This window comes from Nerophis lumbriciformis, linkage group LG27 (genome assembly GCF_033978685.3).
Source record: "Nerophis lumbriciformis linkage group LG27, RoL_Nlum_v2.1, whole genome shotgun sequence".
In the NCBI taxonomy this organism is placed as follows: domain Eukaryota; kingdom Metazoa; phylum Chordata; class Actinopteri; order Syngnathiformes; family Syngnathidae; genus Nerophis; species Nerophis lumbriciformis.
In genome coordinates, this window is record NC_084574.2 from 2,004,348 (window position 1) to 2,025,000 (window position 20,653).

A 20,653-nucleotide genomic window follows, 5' to 3' on the forward strand; every position below is an offset into this window, starting at 1 on the left:
AAAAATGTATTTAGTTTTTCTTTTTTTTAAATTAATAAATATATTTATTTTTAGGTAAGATAAACATAATAATACAATTTATCCCTAGTCTGGATGATTTAGTTCTTGTCACCCTGTTGTCCTCCCATAGTGAAAAAAGGCTGTCCTCACTCAGGTCCGCATGGAGCTGGAGGGGGCGTGGCCTCCAGCTCCGGCTGAAAATCGGGAGATTTTCGGGAGAATATTTGTCCCGGGAGGTTTTCGGGAGAGGCGCTGAATTTCGGGACTCTCCCGGAAAATTCGTGAGGGTTGGCAAGTATGCAATAAATACTGATAAAGTTGAGGAATGCTCATCAAAGACTTATTTGGAACATCCCACAGGTGAACAGGCAAATTGGGAACAGGTAGGTGCCATGATTGGGTATAAAAGTAGATTCCATGAAATGCTCAGTCATTCACAAACAAGGATGGGGCGAGGGTCACCACTTTGTCAACAAATGCGTGAGCAAATTGTTGAACAGTTTAAGAAAAACCTTTCTCAACCAGCTATTGCAAGGAATTTAGGGATTTCACCATCTACGCTCCGTAATATCATCAAAGGGTTCAGAGAATCTGGAGAAATCACTGCACGTAAGCATCTAAGCTCGTGACCTTCGATCCCTCAGGCTGTACTGCATCAACAAGCGACATCATTGTGTAAAGGATATCACCACATGGGCTCAGGAACACTTCAGAAACCCACTGTCAGTAACTACAGTTGGTCACTACATCTGTAAGTGCAAGTTAAAACTCTCCTATGTAAGACGAAAACCGTTTATCAACAACACCCAGAAACGCCGTCGGCTTCGCTGGGCCTGAGCTCATCTAAGATGGACTGATGCAAAGTGGAAAAGTGTTCTGTGGTCTGACGAGTCCACATTTCAAATTGTTTTTGGAAACTTTGGACGTCGTGTCCTCCGGACCAAAGAGGAAAAGAACCATCCGGATTGTTATAGGCGCAAAGTGTAAAAGGCAGCATGTGTGATGGTATGGGGGTGTATTAGTGCCCAAGACATGGGTAACTTACACATTCTGTGAAGGCGCCATTAATGCTGAAAGGTACATACAGGTTTTGGAGCAACATATGTTGCCATCCAAGCAACGTTACCATGGACGCCCCTGCTTATTTCAGCAAGACAATGCCAAGCCACGTGTTATATCAACGTGGCTTCATAGTAAAAGAGTGCGGGTACTAGACTGGCCTGCCTGTAGTCCAGACCTGTCTCCCATTGAAAATGTGAAGCCTAAAATAGCACAAGGGAGACCCCCGGACTGTTGAACAACTTAAGCTGTTCATCAAGGAAGAATGGGAAAGAATTCCACCTGAGAAGCTTCAAAAATGTGTCTCCTCAGTTCCCAAACGTTTACTGAGTGTTGTTAAAAGGAAAGGCCATGTAACACAGTGGTGAACATGCCCTTTCCCAACTACTTTGGCATGTGTTGCAGCCTCGAAATTCTAAGTTAATTATTATTTGCAAAAAAAAAAAAAAGTTTATGAGTTTGAACATCAAATATGTTGTCTTTGTAGTGCATTGAATTGAATATGGGTTGAAAAGGATTTGCAAATCATTGTATTCCGTTTATATTTACATCTAACACAATTTCCCAACTCATATGGAAACAGGGTTTGTAATTGTGATACAATAATCCCCTAAGACAAACTGTAATAAAGCCTGATATCTGCCCAGACTCCCAGCATGCACCAGCAGACACTCCATTGAGTCGTGTCCTTGGCAGCAGTCGCACCTCAAGTGGGGCAGAGCATCAAGCCACAGAAGGTGATAACTGGTTGCTACTGTGCATGATTTTTTTTCTCTGTGTTCCCCAGTTTAGAATCATTTATTAATCATTTCTCTCAGCAGAAAACAGCGAGCAAGTGCATGTGGGTAAAATCTCTTTCTCTACTTCCGAAGTCCTCGGACACGGCGGCTCTGGAACGTTTGTCTTCAGGTACTAAATGCACGTGTTAGAATGTTCCTTCCACTCATTAACCGTACGTATTGTACACCATGAAGGGGCAACTTTGACGGACGCCGCGTAGCGGTGAAGCGAATCCTCCCCGAATGTTTTGAGGTGGCAGAGCGTGAAGTTCAGCTCCTGCGAGAGTCTGACACGCACCCAAACGTCATCAGATACTTCTGCACCGAAAGAGATCGTCTCTTTACGTACATCGCCATCGAGCTGTGCGCCGCCACCCTGCAGCAGGTTTTCGTCCCTTCACTTCAATATATATATATATACAGGTAAAAGCCAGTAAATTAGAATATTTTGAAAAACTTGATTTATTTCAGTAATTGCATTCAAAAGGTGTAACTTGTACATTATATTTATTCATTGCACACAGACTGATGCATTCAAATGTTTATTTCATTTAATTTTGATGATTTGAAGTGGCAACAAATGAAAATCCAAAATTCCGTGTGTCACAAAATTAGAATATTACTTAAGGCTAATACAAAAAAGGGATTTTTAGAAATGTTGGCCAACTGAAAAGTATGAAAATGAAAAATATGAGCATGTACAATACTCAATACTTGGTTGGAGCTCCTTTTGCCTCAATTACTGCGTTAATGCGGCGTGGCATGGAGTCGATGAGTTTCTGGCACTGCTCAGGTGTTATGAGAGCCCAGGTTGCTCTGATAGTGGCCTTCAACTCTTCTGCGTTTTTGGGTCTGGCATTCTGCATCTTCCTTTTCACAATACCCCACAGATTTTCTATGGGGCTAAGGTCAGGGGAGTTGGTGGGCCAATTTAGAACAGAAATACCATGGTCCGTAAACCAGGCACGGGTAGATTTTGCGCTGTGTGCAGGCGCCAAGTCCTGTTGGAACTTGAAATCTCCATCTCCATAGAGCAGGTCAGCAGCAGGAAGCATGAAGTGCTCTAAAACTTGCTGGTAGACGGCTGCGTTGACCCTGGATCTCAGGAAACAGAGTGGACCGACACCAGCAGATGACATGGCACCCCAAACCATCACTGATGGTGGAAACTTTACACTAGACTTCAGGCAACATGGATCCTGTGCCTCTCCTGTCTTCCTCCAGACTCTGGGACCTCGATTTCCAAAGGAAATGCAAAATTTGCATGGTTGGGTGATGGTTTGGGGTGCCATGTCATCTGCTGGTGTCGGTCCACTCTGTTTGCTGAGATCCAGGGTCAACGCAGCCGTCTACCAGCAAGTTTTAGAGCACTTCATGCTTCCTGCTGCTGACCTGCTCTATGGAGATGGAGATTTGAAGTTCCAACAGGACTTGGCGCCTGCACACAGCGCAAAATCTACCCGTGCCTGGTTTACGGACCATGGTATTTCTGTTCTAAATTGGCCCGCCAACTTCCCTGACCTTAGCCCCATAGAAAATCTGTGGGGTATTGTGAAAAGGAAGATGCAGAATGCCAGACCCAAAAACGCAGAAGAGTTGAAGGCCACTATCAGAGCAACCTGGGCTCTCATAACACCTGAGCAGTGCCAGAAACTCATCGACTCCATGCCACGCCGCATTAACGCAGTAATTGAGGCAAAAGGAGCTCCAACCAAGTATTGAGTATTGTACATGCTCATATTTTTCATTTTCATACTTTTCAGTTGGCCAACATTTCTAAAAATCCCTTTTTTGTATTAGCCTTAAGTAATATTCTAATTTTGTGACACACGGAATTTTGGATTTTCATTTGTTGCCACTTCAAATCATCAAAATTAAATGAAATAAACATTTGAATGCAACAGTCTGTGTGCAATGAATAAATATAATGTACAAGTTACACCTTTTGAATGCAATTACTGAAATAAATCAAGTTTTTCAAAATATTCTAATTTACTGGCTTTTACCTGTATATGTATACCGGTATGTATATGTATATATATATATATATATATATATATATATATATATATATATATATATATATATAACTGTACATGCATTTATTGGAAGTGTATGTTTTGGGTGATAATATGTGTGTTTTGTCAACAGTGTGTGGAGGATCCATCTTGCTTTCCAGACCTGAATCCTATTATGTTGTTGGAGCAAACCATGCGTGGCCTCTTGCACCTCCACTCGCTTAATATAGGTTTGACACACACACACACACACACACACACTTCTGTACTAAAATGTATAATATATGTTTTATTTAGCTTTTTTGGGGGGCCAAGGAGATGTCAGAAGAAAACACTGATTGGTCACAATAGAATATAAGGTTAACATCATACTTGCCAACCCTCCCGAATTTTCCGGGAGACTCCCGAAATTCAGCGCCTCTCCCGAAAACCTCCCGGGACCAATATTCTCCCGAAAATCTCCCGATTTTCAGCTGGAGCTGGAGGCCACGCCCCCTCCAGCTCCATGCGGACCTGAGTGAGGACAGCCTTTTTTCAGACGGGAAGACAACAGGGTGACAAGACCTAAATCATCCATACTTAGAGATAAATTTATAAGTTTATCTTATACCTAAAAATAAATATATTTACTAATTAAAAAAAACAAAAACGAAATACATTTTTACTATATTTTGCTAAAAACATCAAAATTAATTGTATTTTTATTTTTATTTTTTCTGACTCCTTATTACATCCAGCCATAGAATTATACATTAAAATAAACATATTTGAAATAATTAATTTTAAATGATCATAATTCATTTAAAATGACCATATTTAATTATTAAAATAATTGCTTGTTTATCAACAACTTTAGCGTTTTATTCATTACATTTTCAAGCTCTCAGAAGCCAAGTTATGTTATATTCCCTAAGATTTATTTACATATATATATATATATATATATATATATATATATATATATATATATATATATATATATATATATATATATATATATATATATTTATCGCCCCCCACCTCCCGAAATCGGAGGTCTCAAGGTTGGCAAGTATGGTTAACATAGTGATTAATAATAATAACAATAATAACAATACTTTTTTTTTTTTAAATACACACACCAAATATACGTGTGTGTGTGTATATATAAAATGTGTGTGTGTGTGTGTGTGTGTGTGTGTATGTATGTATATATATTTTATTTATATTTATCACTTTTTGGGCTAATGAGGCGCAAGCATAAAACATTCGGGGCTGATTGGTGACCATTCAATACTAGGGTAACAGTAATGAATAATAATACAATAATAAAATAAAAATATAATAATATGAATATATTTTTTAATTTTTTTGTACTTGTACAGTATATATATATGTATATGTATGTCTATATGTATATATGTACACATTTTTACACACACAAGTGTCTATATATACAGTATGTACATCGATGTGTGTGTATATACTGTACGTATGTATGAGTGTGTGTGTGTGTGTGTGTGTGTGTGTGTGTATATGTATATATATGTCTATGAATGTGTATATGTGTGTGTGTATATATAATGTGTGTGTTAACATTATAATAAATACGATACGATAAAAAATAAAATACAAAATAATAATTATATATATATATATATATATATATATAGTTATTATATATATATATATACACGTTCATAGACGTATATGTATATATACGTCCATGAACATGTATATGTGTGTATATATATATAATGTGTGTGTTAACATTATAATAAACATGATACGATAAAAAATAAAATACAAAATAATATTTATATATATATATATATATATATATATATATATATATATATATATATATATATATATATATATATATATATATATATATATATATATATATATATATATATATATATATGTCTTAATAAGGTTATCCAAAAAATAGTGCTCGATACCGTAGTAGAGCGCAATATATGTATGTGTGGGAAAAAAAATCACAAGACTACTTCATCTCTACAGGCCTGTTTCATGAGGGGTTCCCTCAATCATCAGGAGATGATTTAAAAATATACATCAGATGAAATCTCCTGATGATTGAGGGAACCCCTCATGAAACAGGCCTGTAGAGATGAAGTAGTCTTGTGATTTTTTCCCCCACACATACATATATATATATATATATATATATATATATATATATATATATATATATATATATATATATATATATATATATGTATATATATATATATATATATATATATGTATATATATATATATGTATATATATATATATGTATATATATATATATGTATATATATATATATATATGTATATATGTATGTGCAATCGTGTTACATATGTAGTGGAGATTGGACCTAAAAAAAATACCCACTTGTTTTGCTGTCTGCCCAGGTGGGGACAAGAGTTGTAAATTAGCATTAGTTATAAACTCTTTGAACAGCACATCAGTTGCAGTCATTGTTTAGGAACTGTATCGTCCCTATGTAAATAAAATGATGTTCTAAAAACAATGAAAAGCAGTTTGCATGTCGTGGAAAGACTAAAAATATATATATTTTTTTCCCTCTCTTTTTCCTGCCTTCATCCAGTCCACAGGGACCTGAAGCCTAGAAACATCCTTCTTTCTTTTCCTGGTTCACTGGGTCAGGTCCGCGCTCTCATTTCCGACTTTGGCCTCTGCAAAAAGATCCCCGAGGGTCGAAACAGCTTCTCGTTGCGCTCAGGGATACCGGGCACCGAAGGCTGGATCGCGCCCGAGCTGTTGAAAAATAATTGTGACAGCAAACCGGTGAGTCTTGCATATCAATAAATAATGAAAGTTGCATTTGCAGCCTGCCAGAGAGCCTCAGGACTGCACAGACGGTTGGGATTAAAAAAAAGAAAAAAAGAAAAAAAAAGTTAAAGACGCACCTTTTAATCAGACTTTTTACTGACCATTTTAAACTTTTCTTAGGTTTTTAATTTTTAATCTTGTTATTTTTATTCTTATTTATTGCCTTTATTACTACTATTATTATCACTATTTTATGTTTTTATTCATGTATTAATTTAATATTTATATATTTTTTTACATATAATTTAAAATATGTTTTAAATTACATTTTAGGTTTAGTTATTCTCCAAAACGGCAAAGTCCCATGGCATGTTTTGTTATGGTCAATAGTGCTTTTTTATTCAGGCTTTTTACTGATCATTCTAAACTCTTCTTAGGTTCTTTATTTTTATTCTCATGTATTGCTATTATAACTATTAATATTCCTACTGTTTTTATTACTTTATTATTCAATATTTATATTTTATTTTTACTTGTTTGTTTTCTGTCATTTTTTTTAGGTTTAGTTATTCTCCAAGGTGGTCTTTTCCTCAATCCCATTCCTCAGTGCTATGCATGCATGCATGTTTTACATTTTTTTATTTTTTTTATTTTTATTGACACTTTGTGTCGCGACTTGCCTGTTCATGAAAAGTGCTGTATAAATAACGCTAATTAGATTGATTTACTTTTCTTTTTATTATTATGTATTGCTATTATTACTACTATTATTCTCACAATTTTTTTTAAATTCATTTATTAATTCAATAATTATATTTTATTTTTACATATATTTTAAAATATGATTTCTATTATTTTTTTAGGTTTAGTTGTTCTCCAAGGTGGTGTTTTTCCTCAATCCCATTCCTCAGTGCTATGCATGTATGCATGTTGTTTTTGTTTTTTTCTTGTTTTTTTCTTAACAATTTCTGCTTTATAAATAGCGCTTATTAGATTGATTGATTTCTCTTCTGCCTCTTGCTCAGCACACTCACTTTTTCGTCTAGACTGCAGCCGTGGACGTCTTCTCAGCAGGCTGTGTCTTCTACTACGTGGTCAGCAGAGGGCAGCACCCGTTTGGAGATGCATTGATGCGGCAATTTAACATCTTGTCGGGAGAATATTCACTCTCATATTTCATTGAGAGCACACACGGTGAGCTGTTTCCCCGAACCTTTTTTTACTCACCCCCCCCCCCCCCCCCCCCAACCCCAGTGTTGACCTTTCCCCCACCCTTCTAAGGCATACTTGCCAACCCTCCCGGATTTTCCGGGAGACTCCCGAAATTCAGCGCCTCTCCCGAAAACCTCCCGGGACAAACTTTCTCCCGAAATTCAAGCGGAGCTGGAAGCCACGCCCACTCCAGCTCCATGCGGACCTGAGTGACGTCAGGTGCGCAACACCACGTAAATCGTTGGCCAACCAAAAAGTAACCCCAGTACGCTATAGCCAACATTCACCAGGAGATGGCAACAGACAAACATAGATCACTCTATTACATTCCTCCCCTTTTAGAAATGTATTGAAGTTACTCAAAATAAATAAACAACCCAACCAAAAAATGCAGCAGCTCGATTAAAAAACTGTACTTAAGTCACATTCTTTTCTTTTTTTTTTAGTACTGAACTCTTAACCCTCATTTGTAAAAAAAAATAACATGCTTATTATACAAACAGTATTTGTACACCTTTAACACAGATTTTTATACTGTCTTCAGAGATTCAGTTTTTTTGGTGGTACTCGAAACCTTTCTGGGTACCTGCGAAAAGGTGTTCAGCATGGTTAGAAAAATAGTGACAGAGAATAGAACAAGGATGGACAATTCAACCCTTAACTCAACAATGAGTAGATGAGTGTTATGTGTGTGTATATGTGTAAATAAATTAACACTGAAATTTAAGTATTTGTTTTATTTATATATATATATATATATATATATATATATATATATATATATATATATATATAGCTAGAATTCACTGAAAGTCAAGTATTTCTTATATATATATATATATATAATAAAAAAAAAATATATATATATATATATATATATATATATATATAGCTAGAATTCACTGAAAGTCAAGTATTTCTTATATATATATATATATATATATATATATATATATATATATATATATATATATATATATATATATATATATATATATATATATATATATATATATATATATATGTCTTAATAAGGTTATCCAAAAAATAGTGCTCGATACCGTAGTAGAGCGCAATATATGTATGTGTGGGAAAAAATCACAAGACTACTTCATCTCTACAGGCCTGTTTCATGAGGGGTTCCCTCAATCATGAGATTTTTCTCCTGATGATTGAGGGGACCCCTCATGAAACAGGCCTGTAGATATGAAGTAGTCTTGTGATTTTTTCCCACACATACATATATATATATACCGTATTTTCCGCACCATAAGGCGCCCTGGGTTATAAGCCGCGCCTTCAATGAACGGCATATTTCAAAACTTTGTCCACCTATAAGCCGCCCCGTGTTATAAGCCGCATCTAACTGCGCTAAAGGAATGTCAAAAAAACAGTCAAATAGGTCAGTCAAACTTTAATAATATATTAAAAACCAGCGTGATGTGGGCGCGCATGGAATCGTATATCAACATGGACGAAGCTGCGTGAAAAAAGCCACCCGGCCTCTTCGCGTAAACTTAAACTTACCTTAACCACTCGCTCATCTTTTCTTCATCCATCCCTTCGAGTTAGCTTTTATGATGACGCCGGCTGGAAAGGTCTCTTTTGGCAAGGTCTTCCTTTTGAATATCACCATGGGTGGAAGTTTCTGGCCATTAGCATGGCAAGCTAGAACCACAGTGAAGGATGACTTCTCATTCCCTGTGGTGCGAATATTCACCGTACGTGCTCCCGTTGTATCCACAGTGCGGTTCACAGGAATATCAAAAGTCAGTGGAACCTCGTCCATGTTGATAATGTTCTCTGGCCGGATCTTTTTTTCAGCTATCTTGTTTTTACAATATGCATGGAAAGTAGCCAGCTTTTCTTGAAAGTCTTTAGGCAGTTGCTGTGAAATAGTAGTCCGTGTGCGGATGGAGAGATTGCGTCTTTTCATGAACCAGAAACCTGTCGCTTAGTAGGAGCCATTTTGTGGTCTTTACAGATGTAAACACACAAAGGAAATGAAACGTAATATCCGCGCTCTTCTTCTTCTTCTACGCGGGCGGGTGGTTGCTTACAGTAGAAGAAGAAGCGCTTCCTGTTCTATGGGGGCGGGTGCTTACCTTGGCGGTTGCTTGCGTAGAAGAAGAAGCACTTCCTCTTCTACGGGGAAAAAAGATGGCGGCTGTTTACCGTAGTTGCGAGACCGAAACTTTATGAAAATGAATCTTAATATTAATCCATATATAAAGCGCACCGGGTTATAAGCCGCACTGTCAGCTTTTGAGTAAATTTGTGGTTTTTAGGTGCGGCTAATAGTGCGGAAAATACGGTATTTGTTTTATTTATATATATATATATATATATATATATATATATATATATATATATATATATATATATATATATATATATATATATATATAGCTAGAATTCACTGAAAGTCAAGTATTTCTTATATATATATATATATATATATATATATATATATATATATATATATATATATATATATATATATATATATATATAGCTAGAATTCACTGAAAGTCAAGTATTTCTTATATATATATATATATATATATATATAGCTAGAATTCACTGAAAGTCAAGTATTTCTTATATATATATATGTATATATATATATATATATATATATATATATATATATGTCTTAATAAGGTTATCCAAAAAATAGTGCTCGATACCGTAGTAGAGCGCAATATATGTATGTGTGGGAAAAAATCACAAGACTACTTCATCTCTACAGGCCTGTTTCATGAGGGGTTCCCTCAATCATCAGGAGATTTTTCTCCTGATGATGAAATACTTGACTTGGTGAATTCTAGCTGTAAATATACTCCTCCCCTCTTAGCCCCGCCCCCAACCACGCCCCCGCCCCACCCCGACCACGCCCCCTCACACCCCACCCCCCACCTCCCGAAATCGGAGGTCTCAAGGTTGGCAAGTATGTTCTAAGGGGCGCTGGAAGTTGGCTGACCTGTCAGCCTGTAATTTATGTCTGCTCTTGAATGGGATCGTGCTGAAAATCTGAATTCCCCCTCAGGTTTATTAAAGTATTTCCGATTCTGATTCATACTGGGGAACTAACATTGTACCTCGTTTGGGTATCAGATGACGTCATCGCTGTGGACCTGATCGAGCAGATGATCAGCGCGGAGGCGCAGGCGCGGCCTTCCACCGCCTACGTGCTCAAGCATCCTTTCTTCTGGAGCCCTGAGAAGCAGCTGCTTTTCTTCCAAGTGAGTCCCAGCAGTTATTAGTCATTATGAGCGTGTGCCTTGATTTTGCACAGACATTGTCTAACCTGTCAACATTAGGTAAGTGTTTACATTATCTTCTGAACGCCTCTAATGGCAAACTTTTCGGTTTACGAACCTTTAAATCGTGCCAAATACGTCTCTGTGTGCGAGCCATGTCTTGATGTGCAGACGCTTCATTCATTCATTCATTCATTCATTTTGTGTGCCGCTGGAAGCCTTAGGGCGCTGCTGTTTTGATGACATCCTTTCCTGTGCATTAGAGCAGTGGTCCCCAACCACCGGTCCGTGGATCGATTGGTACACGCTAGAGATGCGCGGATAGGCAATTTATTTAATCTGCAACCGCGTCAGAAAGTCGTCAACCATCCGCCATCCACCCGATGTAACGTTTGATCAGAACTGCACTCGCCCGCCATCCGCCCGTTGTTATATATCTAATATTAATAAAAAAAAAAAAAAAGGGTGAAAACTACGCGAATTGCACCTTGTGCAGACAAGATTTTTCGATCGGACACGGAGGAATTAGCGATGTAAAAGACCACGTTGGGACAAAAAAACACAAGTCTAATGCCGTTGCTAGCGATACAAGTGGAAAACTTTCAACGTTTTTCGTCGCCCAAACAGATTCTTTGGATGTGATAAATGCCGAAGTTTTATTTACGGAGGCAATAATTGAGCATGGACTTCCAATCGCACTGGCTGATCACATGGGACAGTTAATAATGTAATGCAACCTTTAAAAATCATTACGCGGTGATCGCGATCCCAAAAATAAACTTTTCTTGCATGATAATGTCCAGAAAAATTCGCTTTATATTACTATAGAGTCCTTTTAACGAATGAGTTTGATGGTTTATCACAAACCTTAAATGAAAGAAGTCCTTTGTTCTCCTGCAGCATGGCCTTGCTTCGTGTTTGGTGCGCCATCCTGTCGGCTGTATTTCACAGCACGACATACTGTTAAAAGTGTTTATACTATTTATGCTTTCAATTAACAAATTGAAGTCTTGTGAAAGGTTGACAGGATAACTGGCATTAACTGTCAAAATAATTTCAAACTATTGAAGTTAGCTTACAGAATAAACATGTCAATCAACCCATATGATTTTTGCTGTAATATTTTTGTTTTGAAAAGTCACTGTGACTGATAGAAAAGTGATGGTTTTAGCAACATTTTAACCTGTCTGAATGCTAATAATAATTTTGCGTCGGGGGGCGAAGCCCTGAACCCTCCACCAGGACTTTGTCCTGGACCTACTGGGGCCTGCGGCCCTTGGACCCTGGCTACTAGGTTTTTCTGATTTAAAAGTTGGCAGGTATGGTGAGGTTATAAAGCTTTTGCCTGTTAAAGAAAGGAGACTGATCCAATGCAGCACAGACTTGCGCGTGCCACGCTGTCACGACCCAGACGCACACCAGTGCGCAATCATATGGGAGCCGCGCTGAGCGCACCTCCAAGCGCGTCTCGCTGCCGGCGACGGCCAGGTATGGGCCCACGCTCCAGCGCCATCCATTTTCAGGGCTAGTTGATTCGGCAGGTGGGTTGTTACACACTCCTTAGCGGGTTCCGACTTCCATGGCCACCGTCCTGCTCTCTATATCAACCAGGGTGAGCCCCACCCCTTTCGTGAGCGCACTGCGCGCGGAGTGACCCCTGTTACGCGCCCCCGGCAACAGGGGTGGCAAGCAGGTAAGCTGCGCGGGCGGAGCGCGCGTAGTGACCCATGTTACGAGCCCCCGGCCACGGGGGTGGCGGGCAGGTAAGCTGCTTACCTGCTGCGCGTGACGCCGGCCGCGGCGAAAGCGGACGAGGCGGGGTGTCGGTGCGGTGGGCGCGGTAGTGACCCTGGACGTGCGTCGGGCCTTTCTCGCGGATCGCCTCAGCTACGGCTCCCGGTGGGGCCCTCTTGGGGGAAGGGGCCTCGGTCCCGGACCCCGGCGAGGCGTCCCTTCTCCGCTCTGTAAAAGTGTCCATCTCTTTTTTTTTTCTTCTGTTGTGGCATATGCTGCAGGTGCCTGCTCGTTTTTCGTATGTGGGTAACAACATTTAACTATGTATATATATTTACCAATTGGTTTAACTGCCACCCGCAAAAAAAAAAAAAAAAAAAAAATCTAATTAATCCGCCCGACCCGACCCGCGAGCGGATAAAATCTTATTTTTTTAAATTTCCTCCGCCCGATCCGCCCGATCCGACTACGCGGTTGTGTCCGCAAACCGCGCATCTCTAGTACACGCACAAGAAATTTAAAAAAATAAAAAGTTTTTATTTTTTATTTTATTTTTTTTTAAATTAAATCAACATAAAAAACACAAGATACACTTACAATTAGTGCACCAACCCAAAAAAACTCCCTCCCCCATTCACACTCATTCACACAAAAGGGTTGTTTCTTTCTGTTATTAATATTGTGGTTCCTACATTATATATCAATATATATCAATACAGTCTGCAAGGGATACAGTCCGTAAGCACACATGATTGTATTTTTTTATGAGAAAAAAAACAAAAAAAAACCAAGACCCTAATAACTAAAATACTGTGTGAATAGTATGGGTCATTCCTTCATGGACTAATAACTAAAATACTGTGAATAGTCTGGGTCATTCCTTCATGGACTAATAACTAAACTACTGTGTGAATAGTAGGGATGTCCCGATCCGATATTTGGATCGGATCGGCTGCCGATATTTGCCAAAAATTGCGTATCGGCAAGGCATGGGAAAATGCCGATCCAGATCCAGTTAAAAAAAAAAAACCCAGTCCGTGTTTTCCAACGCACCGATTTAAATAATACATTCAACTTTTCTGCTGCTCCGTAATTTCCGTTCCGCATTTTCCAGCACACCTTCAACACATCCACAATTCTCACGCAGTTGCTTTTAGCTGCTGGCATTACACGACAGGCTCTTCTCACTCTTTCCTGTGTCTCCCTCTCACAGACAGCAAGTGCACCTTCTTACATACGTCACATACTGTCACGACACACGTCACATACTGTCACGTCATACGTCACATACTGTCACGTCATACGTCACATACTGTCACGTCATACGTCACATACGTATACGTCCTCCCCAAGCAGAGAGGTAGCAGCATGGCTAACGTTAGCTGTGATGCTAGCGCAGCCGTGCGAGCAACGCTCCCTCTAAGGTGCTCGCCTGTGCAATTGCGCACTGTTTAAGCGTCCTCTGCGCATAGCAAATCTATGCCACGCACAAAATCAAAATGCTGAGGCAAAAATTTCCACATCAACACCGTATGAAAAAATTTGTGATTTTTTTTTAGTTGTGATTTCCTTCTCTGCATGAAAGTTTAAAAGTAGCATATATTAATGCAGTATGAAGAAGAATGTTTTAATGTAGACATGCAAGCCTTGAAAGAAAATTTTGAAAATCAAGACTACATTTCCTGCAAATGGGTGCATTTCTACCCTATATTTTAACTTTAGATTTATTCTCATATCAAACTCTTTTGGCTGTCTTTTTGACACTTACATCCGGCGCCCCCCTCCACACCCTGGATTATAAATAATGTAAATAATTCAATGTGATTATCTTGTGTGATGACTGTATTATGATGATAGTATATATCTGATAGTATATATCTGTATCATGAATCAATTTAAGTGGACCCCGACTTAAACAAGTGTAAAAACTTATTGGGGTGTTACCATTTAGTGGTCAATTGTACGGAATATGTACTTCACTGTGCAACCTACTAATAAAAGTCTCAATCAATCAATCAAAACACATAGAATCATCATGCTGCTGTGATTATATGCATCAAGTGTTCATTCAAGGCTAATGCAAAATATCAAGATATATATCGTGTATCGCAATATGGCCTTAAAATATCGCAATATTAAAAAAAGGCCATATCGCCCAGCCCTAGTTCAATGATGCCATTTCTGTTTGTCATGTATAATTGTGTCTATTTTGTGTTTATCCTTGAATAAACAGGTCAGTTTCTTGTTACCAACCATTGTGTATTATTCAAACTCCCCTAATTCAGCTGGCTAGTTGTTATCAAGAGTACTAAAACCCTTTTCAACATGATTCTGACAACTAAGTAGGCTAAATAACTTTAAACTTTAATACATGCTCGGATAGGCCAGTATCGGTCAGTGTCGGTATCGGTATCGAATCGGAAATGCAAAAACAATATCGGTATCGGATCGGAAGTGCAAAAACCTGGATCGGGACAATAGTCTGGGTTATTCCTTCATGGACTAATAACTAAAACACTGTGTGAATAGTCTGGGTCATTCCTTCATGGCCTAATAACTAAAATACTGTGAATAGTATGGGTCATTCCTTCATGGCTCCATGCATGTATGTGTTTCTACAGGACGTCAGCGACCGCATCGAGAAGGAACCGGCTGACGGAGACATTGTGCTCAAACTGGAGAGTGGGGGGCGAGCGGTGGTCAGAACCAACTGGAGGATGCACATCTCCGCACCCCTGCAGATAGGTAGCAGACATGTGCACCACAACTTGTACCATTGGCATGATTGTTCATTTAAAACCCCTAAAACATCCATCCATCCATCCATTTTCTACCGCTTCTCCCTCCGTGCTTCTCAATTATATTCTGTTACTCCCCCCCCCAGAAAGAAGAAAACATTTTGTGACTACAAATAGTCTCATTTGTTTAAAAGTAATTCCTCTGCATGACCTTGTACTCTACACACTCAACAACCTTGTACTCTACACACTCAACAACACCCCGCTGCTTCTGGTGTTGGTGAAGAGACTCCCCTCCCAGGCACACACACGCTCCTCACCGCCAGGCCACATCAATGTTGGTCACATCTTAACTGGGGACGGAAAATGTAGTCGGATTTGGAGTAGATATTGACTGATTGTCAGCGCCAATATTTACCCTTTTGACGTATTAGCCCTTTTTTTTTATTTCACAACTTCGCCAGAAATACACTAGCAGATAGAATATATACACATATGATAGTATTACATAGAATATATACACATGTGATAGTATTACATAGAATATATCTTAGTGACGTGCAGTGACTAGAGGCAGGTGAGTCGGGGCCTCACCTGCCATCATGAAAAGAAAAAAAATGTAAAAAGGAAAAAAAAAAAATTAAATTGTTATATGTATCCAGTGATTATACTATAAAGTTATTTTCCATTTAACTTCACCAGTTTTAGATTATTCTTATTCAAAATCGCTGAATTTTCACATTTGCCGTTCAAATACTGAGAAGAGACGGTGCGGTGAACAGCAGCCAGTTGAGGCACGTCACTCAGTGCCTCAACATGGATTGCGCAATGACTCGGCTAACTGCTGGCCTGCTGTGCAGTGAGACTGTATTGCTATATGAACTATATTATACATTTCCATAGTTTAGTTAGCTGAGGTATATAATGTACAGTGTATTTTGTCAACAACTGTATGTGTGTAAAGTATTTCTTGCGCTGAGCGATCATAAAACGGCTGCAAAAGACGCACTGGCTGAGGCTCGCCTCCTGCACCCCCGCCGTAGAATTGGTGTATCAACTAAAGCCCACACTTAAACTTTCCACGTGCAAGATTGAATCTATTTAAAGAAAATATTTCATAAGAAGCCAAAAAGTGCAAAAACAATAATGTTCGTGTTGGAGGAGTTGTGAATGACTGCAGGGACACAACATTAGATACACCTGCAGACTGCAGGTGTACCTAATTCACAACTCCTCCAACACGAACATTATTGTTTTTGCACTTTTTTGGCTTCTTATTAAATAACTTTTGTAACCTATTTTCATGGGCTTTCCTCTTTGTGATGTTAAGTTCCTGTTATGCGCTGTTATACAGTATATGCCTTGAGCTCTTATTTTGAAGGCGCTTAGAGCGGAAGTGATGTCACGTTGCGGAGGTTTTTGAAAGAAGGTAAATAAAGTGGTCCTCGTGTAAACTGGAGCCTCCGTGTTTATTTTGTAGTTTCATACAGTATAGGCCACATTTATAAACTCTCGGTTACACTTTTTTAAATAGATTCAATCTTGCACGTGGAAAGTTTAAGTGAGGGCTTTAGTTGCGGCGCATGGACTTAATTTATAAGTAAAGGTAAGACCATAATAACGTTTTTTTTTATTAAATTGTGTGCTACAGTTTGTATGTGTAAAGTTAAAGTTAAGTTAAAGTAGCAATGATTGTCACACACACACTAGGTGTAATGAAATTTGTCCTCTGCATTTGACCCATCCCCTTGATCACCCCCTGGGAGGTGAGGGGAGCAGTGGGCAGCAGCGGCGCCGCGCCTGGGAATCATTTTTGGTGATTTAACCCCCAATTCCAAGCCTTGATGCTGAGTGCCAAGCAGGGAAGAATGCTGGTAAGAGCTTTTAAACATAACCCGTTAACTGCTGCCAATCAAATGGTGAATAAGATACTCTTTAGGGTTCATATGTTTGTAAATCTGACTGTGATGAAGTCAGTGCCTCACCAGCCATCAACCTCACCGCACGTCACTGATATATACACATATGATAGTATTACATAGAATATATACACATATGATAGTATTACATAGAATATATACACATATGATAGTATTACATGTAGAGATGTCCGATAATGGCTTTTTTGCCGATATTCCGATATTGTCCAACTCTTAATTAGCGATTCCGATATCAAGCGATACCGATATATATACAGTGATGGAATGAACACATTATTATGCCTAATTTTGTTGTGATGCCCCGCTGGATGCATTAAACCAGGGGTGCTCATTACGCCGATCGCGAGCTACCGGTCGATCTCGGAGGGTGTGTCAGTCGATCACCAGCCAGGCATTAAAAAAATAGTCCTAAAAATGAGCGATCATAAATCTTCACTATGACGTCACTTTGGTCACTTGATTGACATTCACGGCACCCGAGGGTCTTCTGAGATGACGCTGGCTGCTGCCAGCTCATTAAAATTACCGACTGGAAGGCGAGAAACACTTTATTTCAACAGACTCTGGCGCCGTACCTGTCGTCAAAACTCCAAAGACCGACTGCACAGTTGCGCTAACAAAACAAGAGTCTCAGAAAGCTGGCGTGCACAAGCTAGCAAGCTACGGAGTTTGCCGACAATGTATTTCTTGTAAAGTGTATACAAAGGAGTACGGAAGCTGGACAAATAAGATGCCAAAAACCAACCACTTTCATGTGGTATTGGACAGAAAGGAGGACTTTTTTCTCCCCCATTCGAAAATGCGGACATTATCATCACCACTGTCTGATTACAATCAATGCAAGTCATCAGAATCAGGTAATACACCAATTTATATTCTTGTCTTCATGAAAGAAAGGAATCTATATGTTAAACATGCATGTATTATCTTTAAACACCTTTAACTTGTTAACAATATTAACTATATGTTTTAAACATGCTTGTATTATCTTTAAACACCTTAACTTGTTAACAATATTAACTACCGGTATATGTGTTAAACATGCTTGTATTATCTTTAAACACCTTTAACTTGTTAACAATATTAACTATATGTGTTAAACATGCCTGTATTATCTTTAAACACCTTAACTTGTTAACAATAGTAACTATATGTGTTAAACATGCTTGTATTATCTTTAAACACCTTTAACTTGTTAACAATATTTACTATATGTGTTAAACATGCTTGTATTATCTTTAAACACCTTTAACTTGTTAACAATATTAACTATATGTTTTAAACATGCTTGTATTATCTTTAAACACCTTAACTTGTTAACAATATTAACTACCGGTATATGTGTTAAACATGCTTGTATTATCTTTAAACACCTTAACTTGTTAACAATATTAACTATATGTGTTAAACATGTCTGTATTATCTTTAAACACCTTTAACTTGTTAACAATATTAACTATATGTGTTAAACATGCTTGTATTATCTTTAAACACCTTTAACTTGTTAACAATATTAACTATATGTGTTAAACATGCTTGTATTATCTTTAAACACCTTTAACTTGTTAACAATATTAACTATATGTGTTAAACATGCTTGTATTATCTTTAAACACCTTTAACTTGTTAACAATATTAACTATATGTGTTAAACATGCTTGTATTATCATTAAACACCTTTAACTTGTTAACAATATTAACTATATGTGTTAAACATGCTTGTATTATCTTTAAACACCTTTAACTTGTTAACAATATTAACTATATGTGTTAAACATTCTTGTATTATCATTAAACACCTTTAACTTGTTAACAATATTAACTATATGTATTAAACATGCTTGCATTATCTTTAAACACCTTTAACTTGTTAACAATATTAACTATATGTGTTAAACATGCTTGTATTATCATTAAACACCTTTAACTTGTTAACAATATTAACTATATGTATTAAACATGCTTGCATTATCTTTAAACACCTTTAACTTGTTAACAATATTAACTATATGTATTAAACATGCTTGCATTATCTTTAAACACCTTTAACTTGTTAACAATATTAACTATATGTGTTAAACATGCTTGTATTATCATTAAACACCTTTAACTTGTTAACAATATTAACTATATGTATTAAACATACTTGTATTATCATTAAACACCTTTAATTTATTAACAATATTAACTATATGTATTAAACATGCTTGCATTATCTTTAAACACCTTTAACTTGTTAACAAAAACATATATTTCATAAATAAGTAAATATAAATGATATATATGAATGAGGTAGATCCCCACGACTTGATCAATTGAAAAGTAGCTCGCCTGCAGAAAAAGTGTGAGCACCCCTGCATTAAACAATGTAACTTTACCATGAATTGATTAACGTGGACCTTGACTTAAACAAGTTGAAAAACTACTAATAATCGCTATCGTCCCTGGAAAAAAACCCAAAAACCAGTCCATCTCTAATTTTGCATGAAAAGTTTCGACTTTGTGGCTTCCACCAACGCGTGTTCGCTGCTTGCAGACCTGAGGCGCTTCCGCACCTACAAAGGCAACTCTGTGCGAGACCTGCTGAGAGCCATGAGGAACAAGGTCAGGTCGAGCCCCGCCTTCCTTCTGTTCCACACCGCCCCGTCGCTTCTCACCCCGCTCTTCCTTCCTCACAGAAGCATCACTACCACGAGCTGCCGGCGGACGTGCAGCAGACCCTCGGCGAGCTGCCCGAAGGCTTCGTGGGCTACTTCACCTCCCGCTTCCCCAGGTTACTGATGCACACACACACCGCCATGCTCACGTGCGCCCACGAGAGACTGTTCCAGACATACTACCTAATGCCTCACTCCTCCTCCTCGCTGCTTTTGTGAAGCCCCTCCTCTTCATTTCAAGCCACTAGTTACTGTCATGCACTCATCTAAGGACTTGTCCAATCTAAATGTGTGTGATGCAGTTACCAAGGCAACCAAGTTACCTGAAAGAGTTTTTTTAAACCGACTCTTGCCACAATATTGCTTTGTTTTCTACATTTAAGGTAGCGACACTGAAGTAGAACGTGCAATTAAATGCTAATAAGAACCACTAATAATAACTTTTTAACTCTTTTATTATCTTAAAC

At 38.1% G+C, this 20,653-nt stretch overlaps 1 protein-coding gene across 2 annotated transcripts in view; it reads left to right on the forward strand.

The window, feature by feature from the left end:
* ern2 (endoplasmic reticulum to nucleus signaling 2) overlaps positions 1-20,653 on the forward strand; it is a 62,617-nt gene that overhangs the window by 41,624 nt on the left and 340 nt on the right. The window contains exons 15-24 of one of the 2 annotated variants that reach the window (XM_061923033.2): positions 1,707-1,796; positions 1,878-1,968; positions 2,034-2,223; positions 3,990-4,086; positions 6,458-6,657; positions 7,689-7,836; positions 10,972-11,099; positions 15,473-15,596; positions 20,066-20,133; positions 20,208-20,653. The exon at positions 20,208-20,653 is cut by the window's right edge and continues 340 nt beyond it. In XM_061923033.2, the coding sequence (XP_061779017.2) occupies positions 1,707-1,796; positions 1,878-1,968; positions 2,034-2,223; positions 3,990-4,086; positions 6,458-6,657; positions 7,689-7,836; positions 10,972-11,099; positions 15,473-15,596; positions 20,066-20,133; positions 20,208-20,405 (1,334 nt within the window). In that variant the 3' untranslated portion in view covers positions 20,406-20,653. The remainder of the gene's footprint in view (positions 1-1,706; positions 1,797-1,877; positions 1,969-2,033; positions 2,224-3,989; positions 4,087-6,457; positions 6,658-7,688; positions 7,837-10,971; positions 11,100-15,472; positions 15,597-20,065; positions 20,134-20,207) is intronic. The other variant, XM_061923034.2, reaches the window with a different exon arrangement.